An 11,592-nucleotide genomic window follows, 5' to 3' on the forward strand; every position below is an offset into this window, starting at 1 on the left:
AAAGGGCAGGCACTTTCAAAAAGACTTGGCAGGTGATTGGATCAATCTGTCTATCACCTTCTATCATGGGCCACTTCTGATTGGTTAACAATGGCTGGTACATGTGGAGCACAGCACTTCTGATTGGTGTGGATGACTGACACACAAGAAAAAAGAAAAAATCGCAGGCTTTGCGATTTGATAATATATATAATATAATATAGCTATTTGTTTTTTATATATTATTTAAAGTTATTTTGCTTATTCTCATTCCTTTACTTTATTTGATCCTATTTCATTTCAATCTGAGTTCTCCCTGAATGTTCGATGTGTGACTGTATGTTTTTCCGATGTTCAAAATACAATAAATGTAACAAATAAAAATAAAGGCCCATCTTATGTTATCTTAGATGTACATTACTCACGTAGAGAGAGGTAGAGCACGGTGTGATTATCGCTCCTGTTGTTGTGAGAGTCGTCAACGTAGATGTGTGTGTAGTTGTGATGATTAAAGAGAATCGGACCGGAGTTATCGACGGGCCGAACCCATTCCTCCATCTCCGAGTTCTCCTTGATCTTGTTCAGGATGTCCATGTGAATCGCGCTGCTGTCCTGGACACACTGAAGGGGAAGTATGATGTTACGGCACATGTTTAATGACGGTTCACCTACTGTTGGTATGCCCCGCTAGCTTTCTGATGCAAAATGTGGCCGTTTTTTAAGTAAAGTAGGATTTTGTTTCTAGATTTCAGACAGAAGAAGACAAAAGCTGGCTCTTCAATTGAAGTGATTAATAACCGAAGATTAGATTTAAAAGTCCTGATTGTTTCTTTAAATGCTGGAGATTCAGTTACACACAGTGTCACCGTCATATTGTCTAATGGGTAAATGTTTTCGGCTGACTTCTAAATAAAAACCCTTTTAAAATGGTACCTTAGATATTTTACAATTAATTGAATGGCTACAAACATCCAATTAGGCTCAAATTAGACACATAAAGTTATTTAAAACCAAGGAGGAGATTATGTTGTGTGTGTGTGACATTCCTGAGGCTTTGTTTCAGGTGAATCATGGACTTAGAAAAATTCCAGGACATGTTGGAGTGCTTCGTCACTTATAGCGAATACACATCTTACTATTGTTAAAAACCAGAAAAAGAACTTCCTAACCGCAGTGTTAGGCAGTGTGTGTGTGTGTGTGTGTGTGTGTGTGTGTGTGTGTGTGTGTGTGTGTGTGTGTGTGTGTGTGTGTGTGTGTGTGTGTGTGTGTGTGTGTGTGTGTGTGTGTGTGTGTGTGTGTGTTTTAAAATACCAAAAAAAGAGAACAATGATTATGCATTTCTTAAATGTAAAGTTATTTTTAACATATGAATGGTTATGATTTGAAAAGATAAAAAAGTCAAAATTATCCAAGAAGTGCAGACATTGAATTATCATGTTTTTTACTCATAATTAAATAAATCTTCTACTTTGTGTCTGTATTCATGCACATAGTTTGAAAGCTAGCAGCTATAATGATACCGAAACTATTTCTTAAAGTTATTATTTCAGTTGTTGTTGACACATACCGCTCTGGACCTGCCGGGTTGGCGGACTTTGCCTTTAAATGTGGACGATCTGAAGATGCGTTCAATGTCTCCTATGGTGTAGACACACACCGCACTCATCCCCCTGCAGACACACACACACTCATCAGCTGATTCACACACACACATCTGCAGCAACAGGGAACTGTGGGAGGTCAGTTAAAAGTTGTGAGACAGCTGAGCATACAGAAACCAAGATTAGGAAAAAGGAACTAACCAAGAAACTCTTTTGTGCATACAGTGTATGTGAGTAACATTTTGATGTGTTACTGACATCAGTCCACAGAAAGAAGTTCACACCAGTGTGGTTGTTTACTTTTGGATAAATTAGCTGACATAAGCATTGACTCTGCAGTTTTAATAAAGTACACCACAGCAAAGTCATGCTGGTTTTCACCTCTCAGCGCTGTGGCTGACTTTAATCTGATGAGGCTGGACGTGTAGTCATGAGTCAAATGGGGATTATATTTCAGGAAAAAACCCATTTGGTTAGGATCATGCGAAGGTGACTCGAGTCCATATAAACTGTTCTTAGTATTTCATTTTATATTCTACTTGTATTTAATCTTACTCTGCTTTACATTAATATATTTTACCTATTTCTGCATTTTACTATATAATATCCTTTCTTATGACACGGCTTATTTGAATACGCGATTCTGATTGGTCAATTTAAACATTCCAGAGGCTGTTAATTTTCAATAACAGACCGTTGCTAAAGCAGAACAGACTTTGTGCAGTCATATCAATCCGCAGAAAGAAGTCCTGTATACTAAACGTCATCTTTGGACACCAAACATAACTTTTCCTACATCAGAAAAACACCAGGGAATACTTTTTGAATATTCACTTTATATTAATTGGAGAGCAGGAAACGTTGGATTCATGATGGCTAAACTGTCCTCAGTAAAGAAAAGAGGTTAGAGGACAGAGAGCTGGACGACGGATAAATCAACAGAAGAAGACAAACAGGAAGTAAACACTAATAGGACCACGGTCTGGGCTCTGGCAGCGTTTAAAGACTGGTTAATGCTTAAGAAAATGTTAACAGAAAACATCGATCAGTGCTGCCGTCATTTAAAGTTACGTTGCTGTAGCCGCAAACTCATGCTGGCTTTTCAACTCTCAGCATTGTGGCCGACTTTAAGCTGATGATTGTTAAATGTAGTCATGAGTCAAATATGGATTGTATGTCAGGAAAAAACACATTTGGTTCGGATCGTGCAGAGGCTACCTAAGTATATACACTTGCTTCGTTTTGTCTTACCCCATTTTACATGTATATCGTTGACATATATCTGCATTTAACTTGCACCATTGTGTCCCTTGCACGGTTTTATGTATATTACTTATTGCAGTATTTTTACGATAAGTCTTAGGTATATCGTTTGTGCATTGAATTGTTGGGAGGAGCCTGGGACTTCAGATTTCCATGGACAAAACTATGCAGTAGCTTTTGTGCATATTGAGTTGAACACTTTATTCTGATTGCTAAGGAATCACTTAGAGGAACAGCAGAAGAAGACAGACAGGAAGTAAACACTAACAGGAACAAGGTCATGGGCTCTGGTTTGTGTTTAAAAACTGGTCAATGGTAAAGAAGATGTGAACAGCCGTTGGTGTGAACCATTTTTTCTTAGTGTAAGCAATACGATCAACTTAAAATCAACTAAATTAATATAGAGACAAGGTAAACTAAACTAATGTGCATTTAAAAAAGAGGAATAGTTTTGGCGAAAACTAAAAGGTACCATGGGGTCGGATTATACCTTTCCAAAGGGGCGTTCGTTTAGCATGACACACTTGAAATAACTAAAGGATATGTTAAAAAAGAAAGTAGAAAGAAAGTGAGGTCATAGAAAACTATTTCTGCTAAAAGGTGAGCAATGATTGAGAGTCGGAGCTGAACACTTCAGATGTGTGTTTCTCACACTGCTCTGTAGCTTTAATTCATGTTCCTTTGTTATTCATGTTTTATTATCTTTGCTTTTAAATTATTGTTTTTAAAGGCCCTTTGATAAAATGTTTCTTAATGTCTTTCATTTTTGTAAAGCACTTTGAATTGCCTTGAGTTGAAAGGTGCACCAAGGCTCCAGTAGATGGGCCCACCATCCAAAGTGACTGACACCTTTTCTCAGAGGAAGAACCGCCGTGAGCCTGCAGCTTTGGTGTCATAAAGATAAAGCAACACTTTCTCAGAATCAAGCAAAACTAACGGCCCGTCCACACTTCAGCTTCGACAGCTTCAACGGTTTCCAACGCGTCTGCCAATTCACTTTGAATGGAATCATCAAATCATATGCCAGTACAAGCTCTAGCCAATCAAACCGCTGCTTGTGTGTCAGGGGCGGGAGATTCATGTGATTGGTTGTTGGTCGAGCTTCAGACACGCCCCCCGGCAAGCTTTTTTTGAAGCTGTAGTGTGGACGGGCCGTAAGAGTTCAAGAGAAAAACTGAGTCAAGCTAAATACATTTAATTTAACAAAACTAATCCCATGCAAAACACAGACAAATATGACTATATAAATAAACTTGCCTTGCCTTATCCCTCACTTGAATGCATGATAACGGGTTCCTACCATTCATTTCTGAAGAGTGCGTAGACTCTGGTGTCCTCCCACTGCTCTTTCTCCACAGTAGCTACATCCACCAGCTCAGAGAAATGTCTTCGGCTCTCAGGCTCTCCGCAGAACAGCCGAGCGTTCATCTGGGACGTCCAGCTGAACTGCAGAAAGTTCTTCGGACCGCCACGATCTCCCTGGAAGAAAGTGCATTGATTACTCGATCAAAATGCACGTGCAATGAGTAATTTGCAGCATATATAATGAATTAGGGCTGCACGATATATCCTGTCGTGACGAGAATCGCGATATTCACATCGCAGGAGGTGCGATTTTATTTATTTTTTTTTTAGGATATTAAGTAGGCAAATGAACTCAAACACGTCATGTTACAATTATTTTGCCGCTTGCTACAAAAGGAAAACTTGCGCAGCTCTCATGTCAGAGGTACTTGAGTGAGTGACAGCAAACCACCAATCACAATCAAATCTCCAAAGCGAACGGACCCGGTGATTAAAAGTAGAAACACTGAATAAAGTAGTTTCATGTGTTTCTCCAGGGCAGTTCGGCGCTGCTAACCGAGCTAGCTTAGCTTGTTGCTCTGACGTCCGTGACTGAAATCCTTCATCCGGTTAAATATAGTTAGAAAAATACCAATTGTATAGCATTACAGTTCAAGAAAGGATGGTTTGCGGGAAAAAGTAAACGGTCTTTTCTTCAATTCCTGTATTTTTTCATATGGCAATATATATCGCAGGGGAAGAAAATATCGCAATGTCAGTTTTTTCCTTCCGTGCTTAACAGAACAAGAAGAAAACATAACTATATTAAAATAGTTTGACTGGAAAAAAAGATCTCAACAGGCTATTTCAAGTGGGCAGAAGTAACACAAATGTCCTCTGACTGACTAGAAGTTTTTTTTTATTGCAATTCTAGCGTACTGTATTTAGGAGAAAACACTTCACCGAATTCAGTTTTTACAGGAGATTTTTAAACATGACACAGTCAGAGAGAGGGTATATTTTGAGGTATCTAAACTGCAAGTAGCTTCACAGGAAATTAGGTCTTTACAAGTTATTTTTAAAAAGATTGAAAAAATCAACATCCTGTTCAAGACCACTGATCTCAACACTCTTTATGGCTTCAATTTCAACCCAAGCTATTTTGTGCACATATCTGCTTCTAAAAGAGTGTTGCTATTCTTGAAATCTAGCTTCAAACATTACAAATTAAATATGCAATCCTTATTATTTAGTCCTGCAGGTCTTACCATGCACACTCGGGTCACAAAGGGGATCCACATATCACTGTACAGGCCTGGATCTTTGTTTTTCTCCTTATAGAAGCCGAACACTTTGCCCTGAAGGGAGTCATCTCTCCGTCTGCTGGGCACCAAACCCACATAGTGCTGCTCTGAAGACGGAAAGTCAATATGAGTCTAATAATCTGGGTTAACATCATTTAATGAACCCAACATCTCGAAGCATTTACCTCTATCGTGCATCGTGGGTCCAACTCTGTTCCTCCCAAACCTGTGGATGCCAACATCACCTTTAGATCCAGAGTATGTGACGTAGAGGTTACTGTGTGCTGATTCTGCAAAACACACAAGGTGTTATTTTTAGAAAGATATCACAACACCATCGAGGGGCTTTTGGTTTGTATCAGATGCCCTTTTTAAATGACATGCAGTCTCTCCTGTATGAAAAACTGCTTTCTGATAAGCAAGACTTGTTTAGAAGATTTAATAGGACTGTGGAGGATGGGAGGCGTGTGGTGCAGTGGGTTGTGCGTTGGTGTTCTGATCAGGGGAGCACAGGTTCAAACCCCACTGCAGTCAGCATGTCGTTGTGTCCCTGAGACACTTCACCCCAAATTGCTCCTGTTGGGATTGCCCACAGTATTGAGTATGTACCGTAATTTTCGGACTATAAGGCGCACCTGAATATAAGCCGCAGCAGCTAAATTGAATGATGTGTACATATATAAGCCGCACTGGACTATAAGCCGCAGGTGTTTTAATGTTTCATTACCATATGTAAGGGTTAGTGCGGCTTATATATGTACACATCATTCAATTTAGCTGCTGCGGCTTATNCGCATAGAAATGCAATGTCGGACATTGGTTGACGCGCGGGGCGGTCGAAGAACGCGCACCGGGACGCACAGGAACAGCTAACTGTTCGGGTCAGCGCGGCCTAGACAAGCGCTACTGGTACTGCAATTAGTGAAGTGCTTTCCTCCGTGGTGAAACGATCAGCACTGCACCACGGAGGAAAGCGGCAGAAAGTCAGCGGGGCTGCGTTGCGTGCATGGCTTCCTTCTGCAGGTAGACGCGCTCTGGCGGCGGTCTCGTTCAGGATCCGAAAATACAATTTAAATATTTTTGCACAATTATTCCACTTATTCCTAGTGTGCCACTGGTTACGGTGCCAGGGGTTGCCGACCTCTGTTGTAGAGGGTGCAATGAAAAGGTCTCCACTCCTCGGACACCATGTTATCTTAATACTTATTTTACTACTGATACCGATATGATATGATATGATATGATATGATATGACATGAGGACAAATATTAAGACACGATACAAGGAAAACAATTATCACAATGATACTTTTTGAATATTGACTCTACACTCCCTCTGTCTTCACATTACATGTTACTTGTTAGACGCTTTTATCCAAAGCGACTTACATTCTCAATACTGTGGGCAATCCCCACAGGAGCAATTTGGGGTGAAGTGTCTCAGAGGGGTGTGGCTTGTGNTTTGCAATGCTCTCCCCCGAAGGTGCTCTTTAAGAGAGGTTTTGAAGGTAAGTATAGTTTTACTTTCCTTTACAGTAGTGGGAAGAGCGTTCCACCTTGATGTGGCATAATTGCGAAACGTGTATTCCCCCTTTTTTGTTTTACATGATTTGTGGAGCTCCCTCTGGTGTTATGATCATGGTATTCATTGACCTTTGGGAAGAATGTTGACATGTACATGGGTACCATAGAGGTGTAGTGTATCTTGTAGACCAGGCCCATTGCAAGTAGCTGTACTCTGTCGTCTACTCTAAGCCATCCTAGGTTGTCAAAGTGGGCAGAGGTGAGGTGGGTTCTAGATGAAAGGTCAAGCAGTAGTCTGACCAGTTTATTTTGTGATGTTTGAAGTTTTATTTTTAGCGCCTTGGAGGTGCTATGGAACCATGACGTGCAAGCATAGTCATAGTACCCTTGAATGAGTGCTCCTGCCAGAGTTTTCTGTAACTACATTTTGCTTATACTTTTCCTGAATGCAGGACTTTTTACATGTAGTTTTTTTACTATTAGTGTTTTAGTTCAGTAAAGAATCTTAATACTTCTTTCACCCCTGCCAATCAGTCATACCCTTGGCGATAATGAGCCTTAGCTACAATACAGGAGATGTCAGGGGTTGGATGAATTCTTTGCTCTCTGATTGGTTGGAGATAGACAACCTCTCGTCACTGTTCTCCGCCCCCCTCGGCCGTACAGTTCATTGGGAAGCTGTGTCAAGCTGAGGACAGTACATCTGGCCAGAGCAGGAAGTTAGACACGTTACGTTTAATAAATAAATAATACATTTAATAAATGTACATTTCAGGAAGACTGAAAAATCATAGTATATCAGTGGGTTCAATTTATGGAATTTACTTGCAAAAACTTTGTAAGTTTAAAATGTAAATATGATACAATCGATAACTAGAAGAAATGTAAGATGACAACAAAAACAATTGTAAATATTGGATCTACCTTTAGCCTAAATATGTTTATTTTTTTTACCAGAATGAATCTGAATCTGATGGATTTGCAGACATTTGACTGCTGATGATATAAACAAAATTATATAAATTGATGATATAAACACAATTAGCTATAAAATACCAACCTGAAAGAATTAATAGATTCCCTGTCAAATCAAAATCACAAGCAAGGGTGCATTTTTTTTGTTTAACAACCAAAGGCAAGCTATTTAAAGTACATGTAAGTCAGTAGGAAATAAACATAAACCTTATCCAACCATATTCAAATACATTGTGGCATAATGTCAAACGCAGCAACTCAGATCAACTGGGCTTTTATTTTGAAGGTAATCCCGGAAGCTCTTCTTCTTTTGCGACTAGCGTGACACAGGATACAAACAGAAGGTTAGCCCGGCTGACAGCAACTCATCTTTCAGTGGGGAAAGGGATTCTCTGAACTGTCGCCTCGGATCGATATTGCTTCTGTTATGAGAAGAAAACACTGGCTCTGTTAGGACTCTGGTAAGGAAATGCGAGTGTGTGCTAATGCTAGTTTACACCCTGCTTGTAACGTTAGCTACTGTTAGCATAATCTGTTAGCTTGTTTTTCACCAACACGCGACCTTTCATTTACTTTCATTTTTTCACATCTTTATCATAAGTAGTTGAGAAAAGCCAGGCATATAAAATCATAATGTTTTATTATTTTGCCTCCAAGTGGGACCATGTCACTGCTAACTTCTTGACAGTTTGCTTACTAACGTTACTACTACTAGCTAACACACGTTATTTAACCTCTCAGCTTTCCTGCAAACAATTAACTAAAAGTTGCACAACTGCATTGTCATCATTAACACTCGTCCAGCCTGATCGGTGTAATACAGTAATCATGGTGGTAGTTAACGTTGTTTATGTGCACTTGTGTAACTGTGTTAACCTGTTTGACCCCTTTGTGTATAGATTGAACACCATGGCTGCAGTCCCTCCTCTCAGACGGACGGATTCAGCCCGGGGGGAGTTCTCCCCTCTCAAGAGATTTGTTGTGGCCAAGAAGAAGATAAGCGATGTGTTTGAACAACTACTGAACTACGTGAAAGAGACTTCAGAGTTTGTAGAAGGTGAGAGGGTTTGCTTCTCTGTTCTCAATTTACAAAAGTACATTTACTCAAGCATTTTACTTTTTGAGGAACCTTTACTACACTTAAGTATTTCCATGTTATGCTACTCTTTACTTCTACTCCATTACATTTTTGAAGCCTATATTGTACTTTTGACCCCACTTCATTTATTTGAAAAAACAAGAGTTACTATTTACTTTACAGATTAGGATTACTTGCTAACACATAAACTATTATATATAATTTTAGGCTAAGACATTTAGCAACAGTATATAAAGTAATTAAATGAACTCCACCTTTACCAGCAGTGATGAACATTAATGCATGAATAATAATAATCGAGTACATGTATATGATTCTGAAATGGGACATTAAGTACTTAAAAACAATTTGATGCCAATACTTGTTTACTTTAACTCAAGTAAGATTTTGTATGCAGGACTTTTACTTTTACTACAACATCTAAGTACTTCTTCCACCTCTGTCCGTTTGTCAGTCAGGAGGAATAGTAGGTCATTGATTTAATTGGAAAACTAATTACAGTTACCAGGATTATAACACAAAATGTATAAAAGAAGAAAACGCTCATCATGTTTATTATCTGTTAGCCAACTCACTCTGTATGAATTTCTCATGAAGTGGATGGTGGTTGTTGTTTTTATTTGGTCAGAAACCAATGGGAACAAAGCTTTGCAGAACATTGCGAGTCAGGATCAAAAGTTGGAGATCCAGGCGTATGCTGACAAACTTGCTGTCATTAAGGAGGTGCTGGCACGCAGACACATGAAAGTGGCCTTTTTTGGCAGGTAAAAAACCTCTATACACAAACCTGAAATGTATTTGTTCCAAGTGTTCTTCTTTCCCATAAAAGCAACCTTTTTTAGATGTTATTGTTGTGATGTACAAGAGTTAAAGTGGTCCTCCTCCAGATTATTTACGTAGAAGTTTGCCTGAGCTTTTATGTTCTTTTAATTTCACAAGTATCATTGAAGTGACAGGCATTTCCTTTTGTTAGAACCCATTCTTTATAATTGAGTTTGAACTGATGTTAATTGAACCATATCATGCCCTGCACGCCTTAACCCAAGACACAACAGGGAGGGTGTGCCAGAGAAATACTGGGAGATTTCCTCTGCTTGATTGGGCAATGAGTTGCAGTTCCTTAAACCTCCTTACATTGTAAACACTTCCTATTGCAAAGTAACTAGATTACTTACTCGGTCTGACCCATCAGTTGCATCACATTAGTGTTACATTGACATTTAAAGTAAGTTAGGATTTTACAGCCTGGACAATTTTGGTAATTTGGAGTATGAGCTAATTATTTGTTTTTGACACAGAGTCAATGACTGTTTTGTTTTTAGGACGAGTAATGGTAAAAGCACAGTGGTCAACGCCATGCTGAGGGACCGCGTGCTGCCCAGCGGGATCGGCCACACCACTAACTGCTTCCTCAGTGTGGAGGGCACTGATGAAGACAAGGCCTACCTCAAGACAGAGGGCTCTGATGAGGAGAAGAGCATCAAGGTAGGTGTTATTTTAATAACGCTAACCTTTTTGCAAAATGTTTTTAGGTTAAATTAGTCTGTTACGAGCCCATTCATATTTTTACAGATTTGTGTTGTTCTATGGAGAACTACCTTGTTCCTGCTGTTGTAAAGGGGACAAAGAATGTCGCCATGTTCACTTATCAGACTGTCAGTGATGTTGTGCTACCTCACATTTCCTCTGTTGACTTGCAGTCAGAATGCCAGGAATATTGTATATGACATTTTTACTGTGGACATTTTGTTTAACCCAAAGGGGTCACACATATGTGAGTACAAGCTTACAAGGTTACTTCGTCAACATGATAACAGAACCAATCTCATTGTTTTATAAGCAGTTATAGAAGACTTTTCTAACAACTTCAAATGACTAAACAGAATGATTTCAACACAAGTTCAACATAGTAAGCAGCTGTTTTAATCCATCTATTGTCCTCTAGCTGATGGCATGTCAAACCTGGTAGCTACCTAATTTCAAATGTAACATTTCCCTCTCTAATTATTATCTTATTGGCTTGTATAAATAAACCTTCCTGTTATTCAGTCAAATTATTAACTGCATAATGATACATACAGTGGGGCAAAAAAGTATTTAGTCAGCCACCAATTGTGCAAGTTCTCCCACTTAAAAAGATGAGAGGCCTGTAATTTTCATCCTAGGTATACCTCAACTGTGAGAGACAAAATGAGAAAAGAAAAATCCAGAAAATCACATTGTCTGATTTTTAAAAATTATGGTGGAAAATAAGTATTTGGTCACCTACAAACAAACAAGATTTCTGGCTCTCACAGACCTGTAACTTCTTCTTTAAGAGTCTCCTCTGTCCTCCACTTGTTAACTGTATTAATGGCACCTGTTTGAACTCGTTATCAGTATAAAAGACACCTGTCCACAACCTCCAAACTCCACTATGGCCAAGACCAAAGAGCTGTCAAAGGACACCAGAAACACAATTGTAGACCTGCACCAGGCTGGGAAGACTGAATCTGCAATAGATAAGCAGCTTGGTGTGAAGAAATCAACTGTGGGAGCAATTATTAGAAAATGGAAGACATACA

The 11,592-nt window shown here is 39.2% G+C and overlaps 2 protein-coding genes across 2 annotated transcripts in view; one reads left to right on the plus strand and one right to left on the minus strand.

Annotated features, from left to right (window-relative positions):
- The window catches only part of LOC104947672 (semaphorin-7A-like), a 9,899-nt gene extending 4,180 nt beyond the window's left edge, over nucleotides 1-5,719 (minus strand). Inside the window, exons 1-5 of the mRNA XM_010773729.1 lie at nucleotides 5,617-5,719; nucleotides 5,396-5,538; nucleotides 4,144-4,322; nucleotides 1,547-1,649; nucleotides 405-600 (exon numbers count right to left, since the gene is read on the minus strand). Of these exons, the coding sequence (XP_010772031.1) occupies nucleotides 405-600; nucleotides 1,547-1,649; nucleotides 4,144-4,322; nucleotides 5,396-5,538; nucleotides 5,617-5,629 (634 nt within the window). The 5' untranslated portion in view covers nucleotides 5,630-5,719. The remainder of the gene's footprint in view (nucleotides 1-404; nucleotides 601-1,546; nucleotides 1,650-4,143; nucleotides 4,323-5,395; nucleotides 5,539-5,616) is intronic.
- Nucleotides 5,720-8,257: 2,538 nt separating this feature from the next.
- The window catches only part of LOC104947676 (mitofusin-1-like), a 17,419-nt gene continuing 14,084 nt past the window's right edge, over nucleotides 8,258-11,592 (plus strand). Inside the window, exons 1-4 of the mRNA XM_010773735.1 lie at nucleotides 8,258-8,390; nucleotides 8,829-8,986; nucleotides 9,657-9,792; nucleotides 10,351-10,513. Of these exons, the coding sequence (XP_010772037.1) occupies nucleotides 8,839-8,986; nucleotides 9,657-9,792; nucleotides 10,351-10,513 (447 nt within the window). The 5' untranslated portion in view covers nucleotides 8,258-8,390; nucleotides 8,829-8,838. The remainder of the gene's footprint in view (nucleotides 8,391-8,828; nucleotides 8,987-9,656; nucleotides 9,793-10,350; nucleotides 10,514-11,592) is intronic.

This window comes from Notothenia coriiceps, unplaced genomic scaffold (assembly GCF_000735185.1).
Source record: "Notothenia coriiceps isolate Sejong01 unplaced genomic scaffold, NC01 NC01_scaffold00012901, whole genome shotgun sequence".
NCBI lineage: Eukaryota > Metazoa > Chordata > Actinopteri > Perciformes > Nototheniidae > Notothenia > Notothenia coriiceps.